The sequence below is a fragment of the Armigeres subalbatus genome, chromosome 1 (assembly GCF_024139115.2).
Source record: "Armigeres subalbatus isolate Guangzhou_Male chromosome 1, GZ_Asu_2, whole genome shotgun sequence".
In the NCBI taxonomy this organism is placed as follows: domain Eukaryota; kingdom Metazoa; phylum Arthropoda; class Insecta; order Diptera; family Culicidae; genus Armigeres; species Armigeres subalbatus.
In genome coordinates, this window is record NC_085139.1 from 224,022,482 (window position 1) to 224,044,441 (window position 21,960).

A 21,960-nucleotide genomic window follows, 5' to 3' on the forward strand; every position below is an offset into this window, starting at 1 on the left:
CACCCGATCCATCGTCGCTTTGATCAACCGTGTCAGTTTATCCGGAAAACCGTGTTCGTGCATTAGCTGCCATAGCTGGTCCCGATCGATTGTATCATATGCGGCTTTGAAGTCGATGAATAGATGATGTGTGGGCACGTTGTATTCGCGGCATTTCTGCAGTACTTGGCGAATGGCAAACACCTGGTCCGTGGTGGAGCGTTCGCCCATAAAACCCGCCTGGTACTGCCCCAAGAACTCCCTTGCAGTTGGTGCTAGTCGACGGCATAAAATTTGGGAGAGTACCTTGTAGGCGGCGTTCAGCAATGTGATTGCGCGGTAGTTGCTACAATCCAGCTTATCGCCCTTTTTGTAGATGGGACACACGACACCTTCCATCCACTCCTGCGGCAAAACTTCCTCCTCCCAAATCTTGGTAATGACCCAGTGCAGCGCTCTAGTCAGTGCCTCACCACCGTGTTTAAATAGCTCTCCTGATAGTTGGTCAACCCCAGGGGCTTTGTTGTTCTTCAGCCGGCCAATCTCCTCCTGGATTTCCTGGAGATCCGGAGCCGGTAGAATTATGTCCTGTGCGCGTTCTCCCAGGTCCATCACCATACCGCCATCTTCGTCTGCCACATCGCCATTCAGGTGTTCTTCGTAGTGCTGCCGCCACCTTTGGATCACCTCACGCTCGTTCGTAAGAAGGTTCCCGTTTATGTCCTTACACATATCGGGCTGTGGCACGTGGCCCTTACGTGAACGGTTTAACTTCTCATAGAACTTTCGTGTGTTATTAGCGCGGTACAGTTGCTCCGTTTCTTCACGGTCTCGATCTTCCTGCTGGCGCTTTTTCCTCCGGAAAATCGAGTTTTGTCTGTTCCGCGCCTGTTTATATCGTGCCTCGTTCGCCCTCGTGCGGTGTTGCAGCAATCTCGCCCATGCTGCATTCTTCTCTTCCACTAACTGCTCACATTCGCCGTCATACCAGTCATTTCTCGGGGCACCGTGCCAAGTGCAGCGGTTGCGGTGCTACCAATGGCGGATATCTCTCCAGCCATCGTCAAGAGAGACTGCGCCTAGCTGCTCTTCCGTTGGGAGTGCCACTTCCAGCTGCTGCGCGTATTCTTGGGCTAGTCTACCGTCTTGTAGCCGCCCAATGTTAAGCCGCGGCGTCCGACTTCGACGCGTGTTGTACACCGTCGAGTTTTGAGCGCAGGCATACTGCAACGAGGTAGTGGTCGGATTCAATATTCGCACTGCGGTAAGTGCGGACGTTCGTGATGTCGGAGAAGAATTTACCGTCGATTAGAACGTGGTCGATTTGGTTTTCCGTTTCTTGGTTAGGTGATCTCCATTTGGCCTTGTGGATATTTTTGCGGGGAAAGAAGGTGCTTCGGACTACCATTCCGCGGGAGGCTGCAAAGTTTATGCATCGTTGGCCGTTGTCATTCGATACGGTGTGCAGACTATCCGGTCCGATGACCGGTCTATACATTTCCTCCCTTCCTACCTGTGCGTTCATGTCACCGATGACGATTTTAACGTCCCTCAGTGGGCATCCATCGTATGTCTGCTCCAGCTGTGCATAGAACGCTTCTTTCTCGTCGTCGGGTCTCCCTTCGTGTGGGCAGTGCACGTTGATGATGCTATAGTTGAAGAAACGGCCTTTAATCCTCAGCTTGCACATCCTTGCGTTGATTGGCTGCCACCCAATCACGCGTTGGCGCATCTTACCCAGCACTATGAAGCCGGTTCCCAGCTCGTTGGTGGTGCCACAGCTTTGGTAGAAGGTAGCCGCTCGATGCCCGCTTTTCCACACTTTCTGTCCTGTCCAGCAAATCTCCTGCAGCGCCACGACGTCGAAGTTGCGGGGATGTAATTCACTTTGAAGGAAATTCATCTCTAATTAATCTTCTTTTGTATGAAATGGTAATTCGGAGAAACATTGATATCATTTCCAATGACTAACGAAACAAAATCAAAGAATCTTAGCAGAAAAATTCACTTTCCGTCGACGACAGCCAAATCGATGAAGACGCCACCTTAGTGAAAAATGTCGTTTAGCTGCCTTAATATTTCAAATGGCGCATTTTAAAAACAATAAATCTTTTCAAAATCGTCATTATCATTTAACGGATAAATCCAAAAACTTAAGTCGAACAGTCTGTTTGTCTGGGTAATTTTTTTTTCCCAACGGTCATAACCCCTTCTTTGATAAATAGGTTAAGTCCTGAGGACTCTTTGTAATTTATTCTTGAAGTCCCGCTCTCTTTGCCACCGCAGCGCTATAAAAAAAACGATGAATGTACGCTTCCATCGCGGGCGAAAGTCGAACGTTGCAAATTAATATATTTGTGATTGGTTTAGCGCCACGTCTGATTCTGCTTATTTTTCCTTTATTCCGGATATTTCTGACCATAATGTCTTCTAGGATTCTGATGTTATCTACTGAAGGATAAACGAGTTGCTTCAGTGACGATGCGGCCGCAGAGTCGTGTTAATCCCTTTTGCACGGTTGGTTCATCCAACTTGGAGCTACTTTCAGCTTCTTGATTCGGTTAACCTCCGAGCAGTTTGCGTAATGTTAATAAAGTGACACAAATTATGACGAAAAATTCCCTCTATTTATTAGAATCATCTGTCAGTTTCCATACAAATGCGCATTACAAACGAGCAGGAGACCTGTCAAACGTAGAAGATGGCGGTGCTCTTCTTATAGGATTCTAGGGTTGGGGTCCAAAATCATCAAAATTTATTTTAGCGTTTAATTCAGCGTTGTGGAAGAATAGGCAAAGCAAAGGGAATTTTTTTATCTGACGGCGTTGTTCAACAGTTCACCGTTGTTCATCGTTCGTCACAAGAACCACGAAAAAAATGTCGTTGGCAAGATCAGGGGCCTCATTTCGCCCATTGGCCATTTCGCATCTTCTTTCGACAGCTTTTTCGTATGACAATTTGCACGGTCTGCTCGTTTCGAATCAAGATGCGCAATGCCACCCCAGGGCCCAGGTTACACGTAGCTTCGAAGATATTCTCAATCAAGAGAATGTGTTTGACCCTTCCCTTCGTTGAGATCTAATTTGGATGATGGGAGATCTATTACTAGAAAATTTGAAAATATGAAAGCCTTAGGTGATGATGTTATTTTCTACATACCAACTTATCAAAAAACTTCCTGAGAGCTCTTTGTCGTTTTTGATTAATTTATTTAACAAATATTTTCAATTGTCATACTTCTCAGATAAATGAAAAAACGCCAAAGTTGTGTCTTCTAATTATCGCCCAATCAGTTTGCTTTCTTCAATAAGCAAACTGTTCGGAATGATTATTTTAATAAGAATGGTGGTTCATATAAATGACAATTCTATTTTTGCTGATGAGCAATTTTGTTTTCGCCATGGGCATTCAACCACTCATCAATTATTAAGAGTTACGAATTTCTTGATAAGCATTTGACAGTGTTTGGCATGAAGGTTTGATTATAAAATTGATAAATTTTAATTTTCCTCTGTACATTAATAAACTGATCCAAAATTATGTATCAGATTGCTCACTGCAGGTAAACTATCAGAATTCTAAGTCTTATAGATTACTTGTAAGAGCTGGTGTTTTCCAAGGCAGCATATTGTATAACATTGTTACTTCTGACTTACCTGATTTACCACCAGGGTGTCAAAAAACTTTGTTTGCAGATGACACGGGCCTTTCCGCCAAAGGGCGAAGCCCTTTTGTCATTTGTAGTAAAAAAAGTTTGGATATTTTCTCCACTTGCAAAAATGGAAAATTTCCCTAAATGCGTCTAAAACAAATCTTATAATTTTCCCACATAAGTTGAGACCTTCTTATTTGAAACCTTCTAGCAGACACATTGTCACTATGAATGGGGTTTCAATTAATTGGTCTAGCAAAGCTAAATATTTAGGACTGCTAGATCAAAAATTATCTTTTAAATTCACATTGACATTCACATTCACAATAATCGCATTGAAAGGATTTAAGGCGAATGTAACAAATATAATAAGTGTAAACACTTATAAACAGAAAATCATTTCCAATAAAATAATTTTCAATTTTAGACAAAAATCGTTGCAATCTTCTATTGCAATATTCATAGCAAATAAGGATGATAGTGTTAAAAAAACACGGAACACCTAGTCTAAGAGATGAATGCATGTACATATTCGATTAGCAAATAAAATTAATAAAAACAAAATTGTTGGCAAAAAAGTGCAAGGCCAGCATAGGAAAAGAGTGCGATTCTCGCGTTTTCTGGTTAATCCACTCAATTTTCAGAGTTGAAATATTCAATTGATCATTTTCAAACCCCCTCCCAACCCTCCTATGTCACACTTTTTGTATGAAGCGTCTGAAAAGAGAAAACCGACTCTCATGCGAAAAGGGACAGAAAAGCACTGTAAATAGTGTTTCAATGCTAATTGATAATTCCTACTACAACTAAATCAGTTTTGTTTTTAGAATTACCTTTATTTTATCATTGCGAATGGAATAAACATCGATATAGTGATCATTTTATGAGATGATTATTAATACACAATCTAGTTCTAATTCTACATGCGAAAGTTTAATAATTTTAAATAGGGTTCAAAGTATCCTTTCAGTACTAAATCTACATTATGTTTCTGAACATTTCTTAATCTATGATAAAATTGCATCAATAATTATTATTTAGCTTTAGAATTCGGCAGGATCGACCGGGCCTGGTCACACTTCTGGAAAGCCCTCAGACTCGATAATCAAAGCATGTTCCAAAATCACTTTTCCCTCTTTATATCTGAAATAAAAATATTGATTAATCAAAGGTTACATTTCTTACCTTGATGTGCGTGTTTTGCTAACGTTATTTAACCTAATACCCTCGCAAAATAATGGAATTAGTTTATTAAGCGACTTGCACAAAATCGAAGGTGGTATTATAAGGCTAGACTATTGCATGAGAATAGCATCACTTCCTTGCGTTTTCACGTGTATGATTTGAGACTACCCCTTAAATATTAGGCATCCACTACCGAACCGAAATCTCAGCCGTTGATTTCATAGGTGATATGGAAACTTTTCCAAATTCCAGTGACATTGACTAACTTGGACTTACGTACTGTGCGTGCATGCAGCCAGACTAAGAGCTACATTAATTGATATTGTATAGCAAAACTAGACATGAGACTTTATATACATTATTTTGAATGAAAACTAGATTGCAATTGTAATTTATTGTAATAACGGAAGCCTACAGGTTATCCTATATTCTAGGTCAAGGAAGAGATGTAAGAAAATTGATATCAAGTGATATAGCTCACAGTCTGGACGGGACATAAAATTACTTCAGCAGAATGCCAATAACTAAGCCAAATAAATTTTAATATTCTCGTTGTTTTCAGCATTTGAATAAGCATCAATTTTTTTAGGAGCTGAATGCTTCATCGTAAGCTAGTTAGATTTATAAAATACATACATATTGCCGATATTTCTCCATAAAAATATCAAACAAGTACCGCTTAAATGTTGACAGATTTGGATAAAATTTTGTCCATAGCATCACAGCATCAAATAGCATGGAAAAAGAGAAAATTTTGAAAAAAAATATTATCCCATACTGTAGCTTATTGTCCCTTGTGGGACAATAATGCGTATAACGGTGCAATACATATTTTAAAGAATGTCTGGCAACCCTGAATATGTCTACGTCACTAATTATGAAGAAAAAAACACGACTTACTTTTGGGACTCCTCCGTCGCAAATTCGTACATCCAGCCGAGCTTGGCTTTGCAATTTTTACACATCACGTCCCGAACAATGTGACGTCCGGTTAGCATGACCCGATCCTGCACCGCAGAATAGGTCAGGTTGACGACCCGCTTGAAGAGAAAGGCCCTTCCGGTGGCCCCCGTAAATCGAGTGCTGATCAGTTCCCGTTTGTTGGTCAGATTGGTTTCGCAGGCCGAGCAGGAGTACAGCTTCTGGCCCCCGATGTGCTCAAGGAATACCTTACCCATGGTGAGATTTTGGTGAGGAATTGGACGACTTTCAATGCACTTTCGCAGATTTTGCTGGAACTTGTAATGATGATTGGTGACAAACTAATCGCTTCCTTTGTTTTGATTTTGATCTTGATCCGTCCCACAGTAAAAAATATAGTTTAATAAATATTTATACACAGAAGGAAAAAACTATCCAAAAGTGACATTAATTTACCCAACTTCGACCTTGCGTGTGGGAAGCCAAATTTGAGTAGAAGATGTCGAAGTGGTCGGCATACAGGATGCCGGATAAAATTGTACTATTGGTTCAATATATAGATAGTGGAATATATAGATGAGCGAATATAAATCGACTGTCTCCAAACGAACTGTCAAACGTGTCTCCAAACGAGCATGACGTCATGATTTCAATGGAAACGTTAAGGGCTGTGACGTCATATGCGCGTGTGCACGGGCAAAAAAATCGACTCAGCCATGCTTTCGCTCATCTATAGATTCTACTATCTATAGTTCAATAGTGCAAACAATTGAATTACCATAGGATAAAATGCCCAATAGTGGACCCCCTAGTAGCAGAATTTTGCTCTTCCTGTCTTAAGGAGTAGAAATTTTCAACATATCGGCACCAACATTTCAAAAGGGCGAAACTGCTTTTGTAAACAAGAGCTTCTCACGTCTCTGGTGGGCTTATTTGTGCTCACCCACACAATCCAGCACCATTAAATGAAAGAAGAGGATTCGATGCTTCCATCAGTGGTATTGGATTGCGTGGGTGGGCTCAAATTAACCCACCAGCGACATGAGATGCTTTTGTTTACAAAACCAGTTACGCCCTTTTGAAATGTTGGTGCCGATATCTGCTTGATATCTATCAACAAGCTCTGCATCTCCTCTTGACGATACATGCATAAAACACTCAAATACACGACGTTATTCGTTGAAATTAACAGACTTTAACTAGCTGAATTCGCCCTATATAGTAGACCCCCCTGACCCCAATGCATGTAATCAAATCATGGGACTGTAAGGTAGGTTCTCCTGATGGAATTTCATAGCAAAATGTTTACATTCAGGCCTCTAGTTTACATTGTGTTGTAATAATGCAAAAATGGCTGGAGGATCCACTATTGTGTAGTATTCATAGTTTATGTTATAATGGTAAAACAAAAATTGTAATGTATTAAATTAAGGGGATTGTATAGTTAAGATACAAACTCATTTAATATTTCTAGACTGAATTTTGAATAGGTCGTATGTAACAAAATTGGATATTTCGAGCTTATTACGTTAAAAGATAGAGAATATACAGTTCCTTTCGTTAAAAAAAAATTGTGCCGATATTTTAATATTTTAATAAAATATTATTGCGAAACATTTCGACGTAATTGACGAACACTCCTGTAGAACGAAAATCGATCATTCGACCTATTGTCACAAAAAGCCTTTTCGACAAAAAATGCCGAAATAAAAAATTCCGTGTATACGACCTTTTGTCAAAAAAGGTCGCATGTACCGAAAATGTCAAATGCAAAAAAACATCACATACGACCCTTCGTTGACAGGCTGGGAATTTTGTTTTTAAAATTATTTTGATGTTATTTCAATTAAAAGTATTAATATATTAGTGGTATTCGGTTAAGTATCCAGTACGCCACGGATTGGTCGAAGATTGCGAGGATGGAACGCTTTCTGAAGCAGTGCCGAACTATAGAAGATCATCAGTTTTTGTTGACAGAGTTCCCTTTAAAGTTTAAACATACCGGAGAACAGAGAATACAGCGCGGAGATTATGTTCGAGACCTTCACCACCGCGTACCGGGGTTGTATATTGCAGTGCAGGCGGTTCTGGCGCTGGCAGCTAGTTGGGTGTCTCGTCCGGTAGAGGAAAGAACGCTGACGGGAATTGTGGCGACGATGTGACGCACGTGATTCCTGTGGCCGACGGCGACGTCATGGGATAGTGAATCTAGCACATTCCAAACGCTGGTCAGAACATCACTTCTTCTGTTCAGAGCTTCCTTTATGAACATGAGGTTGGAATATCCCTGGAACAGAGCATCGAGACGGCCAAGCCGATCAAGGAATGGCTTGGCTACATCTATCTGAACATCGCAAAGCAGCCATTCGTGGGCGACGTGTTGAGGTGAGTTCAGGATTTCGGTCAAAAGGCTTCAGCGTAATATCAAATGTATAGTAAATGCTCGGTTAAGAATTACTGAGAACTTGAGCGAGGGACGAATCAAGTCTAAACCAATTGACGTTCCGATGATTTCCCATCATATGCAATAATACGTGGTTTGGCGAAAGTATGTTGGTCTCAACGGTGCAATTTTACCTATTTTCTGAGCATAAGGTGAAATCTCAACACTATGTATTACAAATGATTTTATAACTTAATTATTGAAATTATATAAGAGCATTACAGGTGAGAAAACATTTGCTTAATTTTAAAGAAAAAGGAAGTATCTTCGACAGTGCCGGTAACACGCTTATCGGTCTGAAGTTTTTGGGTTGTGTGCGATTGGGAAGTTTCGGAAATGGTGTTATAAATGCCTTTTCCAGTTTGATGGGAAGGTATTCGTTTCAATGATCGAGTTGAAACGATGACATAGAGCAGGTAAGACGAAAGGGCATAGGAGTTTAATGAAAGAGATTGGTATTGCATCAAGCCCGGCAGCGTTGGTATCAAATATCAAATTCTTAAATTTATTTATCGATCCCGTTAATGTATTCAGATTCAGTATGATACTATGCGCGACTATACTAAGCGGATGGGTTTGAATTCGCACTTTATGGAATATTCCTTCTAAATAGAATATCAAAGCACTCGTAAGCATTTTTGAGCAAACGATGTTAGGAATTGGTCCTTCTGCTAGATGAATCAGATGGTCGCCTAGTAGGCGAAAATGCGCGTTCTGAACTGCCCATGCAGTTTCCATACGATTCTTAATTTTAGTTTTTCACAATTTGCTCAACGTTTCTCGTTATCTTCGCATTTGGAAATATCATAAACCCTTCGGAAACGATAGCTATCATATTTGCTGAAGGAATGAACTAAATCCACCCAGCCGTTTTCGCGTTATGCGGATACGAACACATACCATTTCATTTTTATTATATAGATAAGTATTTTTATATGAAATGCCATATACGTTATTTAGACCAATATGAAATCATGCGTCGTACTGGAGTCGTTTTAGAATTAGTTGACGAGACAATCTACTAGGCCCTCCGTTGAACCAGGAACAGTTGGTCTAATACCCGGAGCCGGTGACAGCGGGGTAGATACTGTCGCATGTTGTAAATTCTGTAAACGATGATGAGGATTTATGTTAGTACATAAGAAAATTGTTCAGTTTAAGTTCACAATTTTTAGCTAATAGGTTTTTTTTTCATTTTCGTAACTCGTACATGGTTGGTTTAGAAAACCAACCCAGAATTGAGTTTCGGAGTTTCGAGCGGATCACGAAGGAAATCAAACTTCCTCTGTTTTCGACTGAGAATGACTGAAACTTACCTCAGCAGCTCCCCACCACACTATCCGAATTTCACGCCTGCAGCTTGTCTAGGGTGAACTTGCACGTGCTGAGTTTTGGGGTATTTACATTTCTATATTATTTCTATATTCTATATTATTAAAGATATTCGAACGCACATGCCGCGGTACTTGATTCGATAGGTCGTATGTCCTGTCGTAAAAGCAATGACATCTGTCAACAGGTCCGAAGTGCTTTGACGAATGTACATGACAAATGAAAAACCGACGGAACAGTTTAGTCGAAAGTAACATGGTGCTTTGCATAAGGTCGCATCGTTTAGGTCGAATGTATAGCACACACTTTCAAAACGACGCGAATCTTTTTTTTGTGGAGAAAATGAGTTTCTAGCGAAAAAATCATGATTGTTTCACAATAATTTATAGAAATGATTTAAATTAAAATTTTAGGTGTCGAAATTGTACAAAATTGGCACATATTGATAAAATAACATTTAATTTTATCTTTGAAAACTTCGTTATCCGTTTTCTCCGATTGAGCAAAATTGCACATCCGACCTATTCAAAAATCAATCTAGATATATTATACACGCTTACTTCAGTTCACCCAAATATGGGTGAAGAGTACCTAAAATCCCCAAAAAGTGCACATACCTAGATATGGGTGAATCATCGTTTACCCATGTTTGGGTGTTTCAATACTGGAACAGTTTATAGGTGAATATTACCCAAATTTAGGTACTTTTTAAAGCTTTTACCATGAGGCCTTTCCAATAGGAATTCAGAATTGCATTTTGTATATTTCGATTTCTTAATTATCAAATGAAAATTAATGTTTATAAAATAACGTGACAAAAATCATTTTTATTTATTCAAATTATATATAACAAATGAACTACAAAGAATTACCATTTTCTGACGCAGTATATTATTGCGCTTGTTGCTAGCTCACCCATGTTGCATCTTATTTCACGGCCGATCGACAGCTGATGATTGTTGACCGGTAGTACGGTGGCAACATGCCCACCGTACAAATAAAATGTTTGAATTAGAAATAACAACTTCTACCGAATTTTCTGTTCGAGATAGGACGAATTTATTCGCAATGTAGCTTCTATTACTGCCGACTGCAGTTATCCTGTAGTTGATGTCCGGCCGAAAGTAAAATCTAAAATTACGGAAGAAAACGTACGCGTAAAGTAAAAAAATAATGCTTCTAGCCATTGTCATTACTTACTCAGTTGAATATTCACCAGTAAATGATAAAAACTTCTTTAAATGCAAGCATTCCAAATCATGGAATGAATTGTGAACACGACCGAGTAGCACACTTAACAGTCTGTCATGTTCTCGACTGAGCTGAATGAAAATGTTTTATTTTTCATCCAAATATGGGTAAACTCATTTACCCATATATGGGTAAAGCATGCTTCCCCAACATTATAAGTTAACTTTACTGATATTATTGGTATATTTCACCCATAATTATGGTATACCCAAATATGGGTGAATCAAGTACCCATAAATAGGTAGAGTGAACTAAGCGTGTATGTATTGTAAGCCCCAATGTTCCCTAGAATATCGTCTTGAGTATATGAGTGACTCAGGGCTGACAATCGTCATCGTCATAGCACGAAATGCCACAGTAGCGACGAGTTGCATTGTCTTCATTGCTACTCTACACATCGTCAATGACGCACACGACGTTAGCTTTCGTCGTGTGACCAAATCGTCCTGACGACATCGAAGAACGAAGACTTCATACCGTTATTCTTCAAGCGGCAGCTGCCATGCGAAGATTTTTACTAATTCTTTGTAATAATGAATTTGAAGCAACGTATGAAAGCGTTATGAATGTTATCGATACATTTATGTTACCAAATTTCCTACTACACAGGATTTTGTTTTTACACGATTTTTTTTCGCTCGTATTTTTGATCGTGTGACTTCAATTTGCCACCAAACTCTTCGCAACATGTTTCAAAAAATCCAGAATAAATCAAAGAAAAATCACATGATAATTAATATACGTTAAACATTTAGGATGAGTGGAAAATTGAGAAAATGTAAATCGCGTAAAAACAAAATCCAGTGTATTTGTTTATTTGCGACGGTATTATGTTTTTAACCAGTCCGTCTATAATGATGTGCAATCAATTGTGTGAAGAAGTGACGACGAAAATCGTCATAACTTTTGGCTGCGCGACTATCGTCGTGGTACGCATGCGGTGCGAAGAAAACGAATAGGTGTTGCGTCGTGCAATGTTATGACGAAGACTAAATTTTTTTCGCTTTCTTCATACGACGAGAATGACTATTGTCAGCCCTGTGAGTGACATTGTAGCATGCGACGTTGATTGCTCGTTCGACAGAAGTTTTACCTTCAGTTTGTTGACTATTTTAGAGACGGAATGTCGCACCGCTATTCAATGGCGGATTCGTCCAACCATTTCGGCTGGGATACGACATATTGGTTGAGGGTCCACTATTGCTCACTTTACCCTACAATGTACGGTATACAATAGGATACATTGTTTCTTGATGGTTCCACATCTCAGGTTCCACAGATTGTATCAACACTGAGGATACAATACATCAACATTTTTCTCTAATGTAAAAATACTTGCAATTGTTTTTTAAACGTTTTCATGCATAAGATTCATACATTAATAACTTTTGAAACGTTTCTTTACATTGCATATAAACTATATAACATTATTTGCTTCATAGCGCCAAATATGCATTTGTTCCCTTTAAATAGGGTTGTTTAGGGCTATCCAGTATTTTGCGCTCGATAATGGCGGCCACGTGAGTGTCTTTTTGACATTCAAGAGGTAGAAAATACTTACATTTTTTAATCAATGTAGGCCATGATTCAATGCAAAATTTCGGTGTTGAACTTAATCTAGAATTAAAAAAACTAAGGTGTAATAAAGAATTTAAAAAAATAAATAAAAAAATCATAGGAGATTTGAACACTCAGGTTGGCCAAGAGGAGGAGTTTAGACCGACTATTAGAAAGTGCAGCTCACCGGCTGACGAACGAAAACGGCCTACGTTCTTGCCTACGTCTAATTGATTTCGCTACTTTCAACACAGCCTTCCGTATTGGTAAACCTGGAGATCACCAGTGTTGGTAAAATCACTCATAAATCTCAATCAACGAACGCTCCTGTGCGAACGAAATCGTCTGCGATTTTGAAAGGATGCATCACGCTTGAGTTTTTCATGTTAAAACGCATCATTTCACCCATTTGCCAAAAAATCATTTTGGTTTAAAAATGCATTTGAAATCAATTTTGAGGCAATTTATTGCTTATACATGGAAGAGTGTCTAATATTTTATGCGACAAAAGTAAATTCACTGTTTTTAACGAAGGAGAACAAAAGAAAACCTACGATGATTCAAATGGATGATTCAACTCATCCATGAGTTTTTAGGTGCTGAGTTGGGTGCGTTTCAACTCACGCTTGATTTGAATCATTCATGTTTTGACATTTTGAGTTTTTACCAACACTGGAGATCACCACTGCAGACAGAATCGCAAATCGACCACGTTCTGATTGACGGACGGCCCTTCTCTGACATTATCGAAGTCAGGACATATCGTGGCGCTAACATCGACTCTGACCACTATCTGGTGATGGTTAAACTGCGCCCAAAACTATCCGTCCTCAACAATGTTCGGTACCGACGACCGCCGCGGTACGACCTAGAGCTACTGAAGCAACCTGATGTCGCCACTGCATACGCGCTGCATCTCGAGGCAGCGTTGCCAGAAGAGGGGGAACTCGATGGGGCCCCTCTTGAGGACTGCTGGAATGCCGTTAAAGCAGCCATTATCGACGCAGCGGAGAACAACGTCGGGTATGTACACAGAAAGAAAAACCATAAGTTGAATTAAAAAAACCATTGGTTAAAATAAAAAGTTGCATTGGTTCTTTTTCGTAGAGAGTTGCTTATGCTCAAAATAAAAGTACGCATACTTTTGAAATAACCATATCATAAAAGCTGCATACCATTCTAAAATTAAAAGTTTAAACATCTCAAAACAAAATTGTACAACTGTCAAATTTAAAAGGTTTCCCTATGGAAAATATACTGGGGTATTTTCAATAATGATTTACCCAAAAAGGAACTTCCCACACCCTACCTTTTTCAACTTTTCCTCTGAAATTAAATTAAGTCGGTATGAAGTTTATGAATTGTATTATTTTAATTATTTCTTTATTAAATAGTGCAAGCTCTCATTCGCCAAAGCGGCTGGAAAAATCCATGCATTCGTCGGGGTTCACAGAGTAGTTCTTTATACAATGATGTTTTCGTCGGACACAAATGTGTACCGGAACTACATTTCATCTGTAAAAAAAAAAGCGAAAACCTTCCATAAATGCTCTGATATCGAACAGCAAAAGCAGCGCCTAACTTCGGTCGCGGTCTTCGAAGCACCGGAGTTGGGCACTGTTTTTGATGGCTGGAATTAGTACGCAGGGGTTCTAATTCCATCTACAGACACTTTTTTATCCTTACTTTTGAAGTATGACTTACCTTCCGATTCCATGATTCCATGTCCCGCTCGGTCGCGAGCCCGGTCGTTTTTTCGGCGTTCTGTATTATAGCGTCGTCCTTGCCTGATGATCAATGCAGTAAATGGGAGCGGGCATGGGAACATCTTTGGATACTGGCGGCGTTTCAGGAATATTTCTAAGAACCTCAAATAACCGAATAAGCCAAATAATATGTCTTCCTTGCAGTTCTCACTTTCGAGACAATTTATTAGAATTTTCACTTAACGAAGACGAATTAAATAAGCACAGCACCAGACCTGCAGCTGCAAAAAAAATCTGGTTTGTTGTTGTTTTACGCGATGCGTGGGAAAAAGAGAACAACCACGGAAAACACTATGAGAATTTTTCTAAACATGATGGACAAAACATGTTGATAAAAATATATATATTTTTAAATATACATGCAAGTAAAATAAGCTTTGTTATTATTTTCGACTTATTCTTTATATGTGTTTACACACTTAATTTTTTCTAACGGGCTCGGTAAATGAATTACCGATTTCTCAACAGCTGAGCTCTCGGTAGGCAGCTCAGTAAAAAGTTGAACATTTTACCGAGCCCTCGGTTCTGCTTTTTCGTTGACGAAATGTCAAATTTTACTGAGCTGATCTGTAACGATTACTGAGAACTCGGTAAAAAGTACAGGTGGATTTGTAAAAAGAATACGGATCACCGTAATAAAAATTACTGAAGAAAATGCAATTTCACAAACGAAATGAAAGTAATAAAACCAAAGTTGATTAATTTTTTGATCATAATTATTATTTTTTATTTATTTTAAGTTCAATGCTTTTAGTTCAAACAACACTTATAGCCCCTCTCGATTTGAAGACCACACCCGATGGAGGATTCATGTGAATAAGCGGCACGGATACACAACGGCAATTTTCTGAAAAATTTGAATGATTTTACATTTAGCTGGCACGTTGGTTTGTTTCTACTTACCGGAACTTCTAATATTCCATTTGAACCTTGATGATCTTCACATGCTGTTCTGTTTCATAATTTCGCTCTCATGGGGGATAGCTTACGTGTGGAACAAACCAAAATCCGGAAAATCGAAATATCTCCATCCACTCCGCATGCATAATTCTCAGAGATCGTCAGGTTGTTCGGATCGTCCTCAAAAGTCTTCATCGTAGTTAATTTTGTCACTTTTAGTGGCGATTCGCACTGCTAAATGTTGAAATTTCACTTTAACTAATTTTTCCATACGCGAGGATTTTTAAATATGGCGCCACATCAAGCGTCGTGCAAGTATGCTTGGAACAGGGCTCGGTGAAATTATTACCGAGAAACTCAGCAAAAATATATTTTTACTTAGCAATCAGCATTTTTGACAACTTTAACTGATGTTTGTTGAACTGGCTAGCTCGGTTATTGTTTTTACCGATATCCTGTAACCCGTTTCATATTGCTGAGGTATCGGTATACTTCATTACAAAAATCAGTAAACACTTCACAAATTACTGATTTCTCGGTTAACATTTCATTTTACCGGATAAAATCAGTAAAAATTATTACCGAGCCAAAGTTTTGGATTTAAGTGTGTATTCTAACGTAAGAATTATAAAAATAACTCAATAATTTGTTTGATAACCCAAATACATATATAGTAATTTTTTACCACTTGATAGCCCATAATGCCGTTTTGGGACTTAATTATTTATTTTTCAAATCTCTCATTTTTACCAAAAGGTTTAAGCTATCAGTACACTGTTTGTCATAATGACAAATATTTGTCAAGTCAGCCTGATATCCATGTCGATTTCTGGTCAGTCTGACAGATATCCGGATAAACTTGACAAATATTTGTCATCATGACAAACAGTGTACTGAGGGCTTTATCGTTAATAGACTTGACAGTTCTACAATTTTTAGTGGGAAAGGAAAAACTTTTAAATTTATAATGAGAACAAGAGAAAATGAACTTTTAAATGAAGAAAATACTTTAACAAAAACCAATTTCATTTTTATTTTTAAAGGAACGAAGCACTTTTTAAGCGGAAAGTGCAAAACTTTCTATGGCACCATATTTGTTTTTTGTGTGTAGGACGAAGTCGACGGAACGATTGATTCGACGAAGAGTGTAGGCAGATTCTGAAGGAGAAGGACGCAGCGTGGGCGGTCGCGCTACAGCAAGGTACCCGGCAGAACGTGAACGTTATAGACGGAAGCAGAGACAGCAGACCCGCCTTTTTCAGGAGAAGAAATGGAGTAGATGGTTAGTCGAGCTGTTGGTACATGCTGCTCGCGGGGCACCGAAATCGTCTGTTCGCCCTGCCAAACATCAGGCAATCGCGACAATCGAAACGGCACCATCTGGAGCAACGATATGGAGGAAGGCCATTGCACGATCCTGAGCCCGGATTCCCCCATTCGGCTGAGTCGGTCCCGCGTCCATTCGACAATCGATTTGTACATCACCAACATGAACGACCACATCTCGCAGCCGGTCGTGGCGGAAGTGGGCTCCTCGGTTAATCGGCATCAGCTGTCCCGGCGAAATTATAATCGAGTCGACTGGGGCCGGTTCCGAAGGTGCGTGGACGCCAACGTTGACTACGAGGCGCGGCCGGTAACGCCTAAAGCTATTGATCGTCAGCTGCGTTCCATCGAGGAGGCGATCTCGCTGGCCCGTGATCAACATGTACCGACGGCTAGGCAGGTAAGAAACACACTAACAATCGATACACTCACCAAATATTTGATACGATTGCCTCAAAATAACGATTTCTCAAATAAGATCCGCACTCTCCCAGACTATGCAAATCCGTTCTGGAAAATGACCAAAATACTAAAATCCAAGCATCGGCCCATTCCAACTTTGATCCCAGTAGACAGTAATGGCTCTAAGGATCGCTTGATAACTGCTGCAGAGAAGGTCGCTGAAATAGGTCGTCACTTCGTCAGCTCACACAATCTTCGGTAGAACATCATCAGTCCACATGAAGCAGCCGTTAACGAATATGCACACAACATTCATCTGACTCCCAACGACTTCTCGGAGGAGTTGGAGATCTCAGCTGACGAAGTGACGGTTTATGTCAAATCTTCGAAAAACATGAAGGCTTCAGACTTCGACAGCATCCTGAATCTCGAACTCAAACATATGAGTGCTCTATTCTTCGAGCACCTTTCGCTGATCTTTAATCAGTGTCTCCGGATCAGCTACTTTCCCTCGTCCTGGAAGTCAGCGAAAGTTATCCCCATCCGGAAGCCTGGGAAGGATCCCTCCTCCCCCAAAAGTTATCGTCTCACCAGGCTTCGCTCAGGATTATCCAAAAAGCTATTTATCACTGGTTACTCGAGTCTGCCAAAAATCTCAACATCTTGCTCGAGGAAGTTTGGTTTCCGACGCGGTCGGTCAACCGTACACCAAGTTACTCGAGTTAACAACGTCCTCAGACGCAACAAGTTTGTCTCAAAAACATCCGCCATATGGCCTTACTCGATGTTGAGAAGGCATTCGACAATGTATGGCATGATGGCCTGGTGTACAAACAACAACGCTACAATCTTTCCAGCTACCTGGTGAAAATTATCAACAATTACCTGTCGGCAAGGACATTCCGGGTCTCAATCAGCGGAGCGAGTTCCGATGCGCACAACATCGTCGCAGGCGTCCCCCAGGGCAGTATCCGCGGGCCCCTAATGTTTGATCTGTTCATCTCCGAAGCGGCATTCTGTCCCTATTCGTAGATGACACCTCCATTGTCTACAACGGTAGAGTGAGCAGAGCGCTACTGGCAAAACTCCAACGAGGCTTGGACAGAGTCAGTGGCGTCGCGTGGAATAATTGGGAACCTGTTCAAAAATGTTCAACAATCAAATATCATTCTTGATAACCCTTCAGCACGTGCGCGGTGTGGCGCCACTCGTTGCTAGCACGCTTTGTTGCCAAAGGCAACGTTCTTGCAACAAATGGTGCGCTACCAAATAACTATGACTGGCGTCACCAGTGACCATCGGAAAAATATCTATAAAGCTCACTTTTCGTTGTTGGCCGTTAGCAAGGGAAAAGCATCATGCAACCATTTGATAACCAATAAGTTTTCATTGAAAGAGTAAGGTTATGCACATCATTACTAGCTATATTTGAGCCACATATGAGACATCCACATGCAGAGACATCCTCGAAATATATGAACTTGAACAAACAATATTGAAATAGAAGAGAACTACGTTCAAATAATTATGCTGAACCAAGCTGCTCCCCACGAACTAAGTCAAATATGTAACTGTTGTTACTACTGGCATTGGTATCATCTGTAGTTTTGTATTCCGCGCATAGTTGAACGACAGAAGAATATGTCTTTTGCTCGTTCAAATTTGAAGTTGAACGAGTTGCAACGAAATGTGAGAAGGCGTCGATATTATGCTCGCAGTGTGTTGCAGCACTTCATTCCCTAACAGACGAATAGAGAGAAAATTTTCCTCACAATTCTCTCTCATATTTTCTTCATCGTTCACGTCGTAAACTTGAACAAACCGCGACGCCGTTTCGTTGCATCGCTTCGTGTTCTACAGAGGCAAAAAACACGTGTTTTGATGCAGGAGTGTCTTTTTGTGCATTGGTAAGATACAAACAACCAAACGCCTGAATACAAAAAGGAAAGCTACATGTTTGCCTATGTTTCAAATGTGTTGACTGGTTCAGAAACAAAATTGAACGTAGCTGTTGCAACAGCTCTCTGTTTTCTGCCAACTGGTGCAACTATGTTTTTGAACACAAGATCAAAATATAATCTTCATTAGTTGTCCTACCTGTGCAATGAACAGGTTGAACAGGCCGACCAGACGCCACTGGACAGAGTACCTCACCAGTTCGAAAATCTGTATCAACACGGCGAAAACCCAGGTCATCATTTTCCACCACTCTTAATCCTCTAAACATGATGCACCTGAGGACTGTAAAATCATCCTCAATGGCACGACTGTGGAATGGGCCAATGAGGCCGACTACCTTGGCTTGACCCTCGACAGCAAGTTTATTTTCAGGCAACAGGTTGACAAGACGGTGACAAAGTGTAACGTTTTGTTGAAGCTACTGTACCCTTTGATCAACCGTCGTCATTGTCCCTGAAAAAAAATGCTTGCTGTCTACAAGCAAATCATCCTCTCTGTGATCGAATACGGCATGATGGTCTGGGAGCGCTGCGCTAAAACCCCCACCTCAATCTTCAACGGGTCCAAAACAAATTCCTGAGGGTGATCCTCAACACCGCTCCCAGGACTAGAACATCCGGGGTCCACCATCTGGCCGGGATAAAAACCTTACATCAGGCCTGCCCAACCTTTTCAAGTCACGGGCCAATTTTTGAAATTCACAGTTGCTGGCGGGCCAGAAAATATTTTCTACATTACTTTTTAAATATGTAAAATCCAATCATTGTTTTTTTTTTCAAAAAAACTAAACACGATTTATATGTGTTCAAACAATATTTTTTGTTTATTTTGTATTAGTCATTGCATTAGAGATCCATTTGAAACATTAAATTAAATTATTTACAACGTTCACCGGATGTTAAAAAATGGAAATTTTCATAAGCACTATCGGTTTTTTTTGTGCAATGGCAGGGAAATATCGCCGTACGTATGTGATTACTTTCCCTTGCTTAGAATTATCACAAGGCCATTATTCTTTCCTGTCATTGCTGGGGCTCCGTCATCGTAAGGTCACTTAAGTTTTTGAAAGATAAAAAAAAGATTGTTTACACAGGTCTTAACAGCCTTAAGGTTTTTCCGGTTACTTGTTCCCTGCATTGAGAAATCATCATCAAAGCTGCCAATTTCTCTGTCATTTGAAAATGACCTTATGAAGACAGCCACCTTTGCCACGTTTTTCACGTCAGTATTTTCATCGTTTGCGAGAGAGTAGAATATGAAACAGGCGGCTTTTTCACGTAACGTAGCTTTCATATCTTCTGCGAGAACTTTTACTCTTCATCGTATTCCGCGCAAACTCATGCTACTGAAGGAGGTTGTTTCCTTAGGACACGATGTGAGCAACAACCGAAATTCATTCCTCAACAAGTTCTCCGTCCTGGAAAGGTTGATCCGTTTTGCAAAAATTTACTAACTGCAAAACTGGCCCGTACTGCATTTTCTGACTTCGTTTTAGCTTGAGTAAAGAGAGTTTGTTGCTTTAATAATCCATTGTACCAATAATTTGAATCAACAAATGAAAATTTAAATTGATTTAAATAACCTTTGAAGTTTTATAAACTTTTGTTCAGTTCAATCAAAGTTAATTGCCTATTTCCGGGGATTAAACCACCCAGCTTGGACGTTAATTTACAATGTTATGGAAACTCATATGTGAATATGTACGTTATGTGGGAGATATTGATTTGAAAAATGTATTGCAGGTAACCACTTTCCCTACGATGGGACTCAAACCCATGACCCTACAGTACGCTAGACTGGTGCTTTAACCAACTAAGCTACGAAGGACCTCCGTCGGCCTTCGCAACCTAGCGGCTACTGAACGAGCTCGAGATTCCCAAATTGGACGCATAGTCAAATCACTCGCAATCCATTTCTCAAGCCAACACTACCACATGTGTATAGTACACGTTCACATTAGAGGAGCGTGAGTATTTAGAATGTCTGGCGGCTGTACACATTCTTCATCAGCAACTGTACTGATCAAGTGAGGTTGTGTAAGCTATTTGCTTTGATTGAACTGAACCTGAGTTGCGTGCTCTTGCCTACGCAATGCGGTCGGGTCTGAGCTTGACGACCGACTGGCAAATGCTTACACAACCTCACTTGATCAGTACAGTTGCTGATGAAGAATGTGTACAGCCGCCAGACATTCTAAATACTCACGCTCCTCTAATGTGAACGTGTACTATACACATGTGGTAGTGTTGGCTTGAGAAATGGATTGCGAGTGATTTGACTATGCGTCCAATTTGGGAATCTCGAGCTCGTTCAGTAGCCGCTAGGTTACGAAGGCCGACGGAGGTCCTTCGTAGCTTAGTTGGTTAAAGCACCAGTCTAGCGTACTGTAGGGTCATGGGTTCGAGTCCCATCGAAGGGAAAGTGGTTACCTCCAATACATTTTTCAAATCAATATCTCCCACATAACGTACATATTCACATATGAGTTTCCATAACATTGTAAACTTTTGTTTCCTACTTGAGCGCTTTCATACCATATTTCATAGAATGCTTGGATTTAGGTTCTATTCATTCAATATAGAAAACTTTCCGAACAAATTAAGCAAAACAGCCTTCCTTTTTTCAACGTGAACATCATCATCTGACCAATCTTTATGGAAAACGTGATGTTCCACATCAACCTCTTGTATCTTGGGGTCACTTAATGCAATCATTTCAAATTATGTAAAATATTTTCATTTCAAATTCAAATTATTGATTTTGCAGCGCGAGCTTTGTTTTAAAAATTACATATTTAATAATGAATAATTTAAAAAACTTCTCGAGCCAGGTAGAAAAGCTGGCGGGCCGATTATGAGGTCATTTTTCTTACACGTCGCGGGCCACTAAAAATGGAGCCGAGGGCCGCATCCGGCCCGCGGGCCGTACGTTGGGCAGCCCTGCCTTACATGAACGCTTTGGTGAGTGTAAAGAAAAGTTTAGGGTCCGTTGCGTTCGGATCAGGCTCCAATTAGGGCGCTAGTTCCAATCTAGGTTATCAATTTTTTAATGCAAATATTAGTGTACATAGTAGTTAGGTTATGAAATTTTAAAACACAGTAGCCCCTCATAAAGGCCGTCATGATATATTATATTTTAAAACTCAAAAAAATAAGAAAAAATCGATGTTGGAGGGCCAAGCCGGCCGATCACTGTACATGTAAAAAAATTGTGGTACAAAAAATGTTTAAATAGAAAAGAATTTTACTACTACCTAATCAAGAAGCGGAAAACCAAATCGACCACGT

The 21,960-nt window shown here is 40.0% G+C and overlaps 1 protein-coding gene and 1 pseudogene across 1 annotated transcript; one reads left to right on the forward strand and one right to left on the reverse strand.

Annotated features, from left to right (window-relative positions):
* Window positions 1–4,442: 4,442 nt before the first annotated feature.
* Window positions 4,443–6,110, reverse strand: LOC134211416 (protein yippee-like). Its single transcript, XM_062688244.1, has 2 exons — window positions 5,717–6,110; window positions 4,443–4,774 (listed from the first exon to the last, which is right to left on the reverse strand). Exons 1-2 carry the CDS (start codon window positions 5,992–5,994, stop codon window positions 4,705–4,707), a joined length of 348 nt encoding a protein of 115 aa, XP_062544228.1. The 5' UTR covers window positions 5,995–6,110; the 3' UTR covers window positions 4,443–4,704.
* Window positions 6,111–6,977: 867 nt separating this feature from the next.
* LOC134207032 (actin-related protein 3-like) lies at window positions 6,978–8,238 on the forward strand (annotated as a pseudogene).
* The last annotated feature ends 13,722 nt before the right edge of the window (window positions 8,239–21,960 follow it).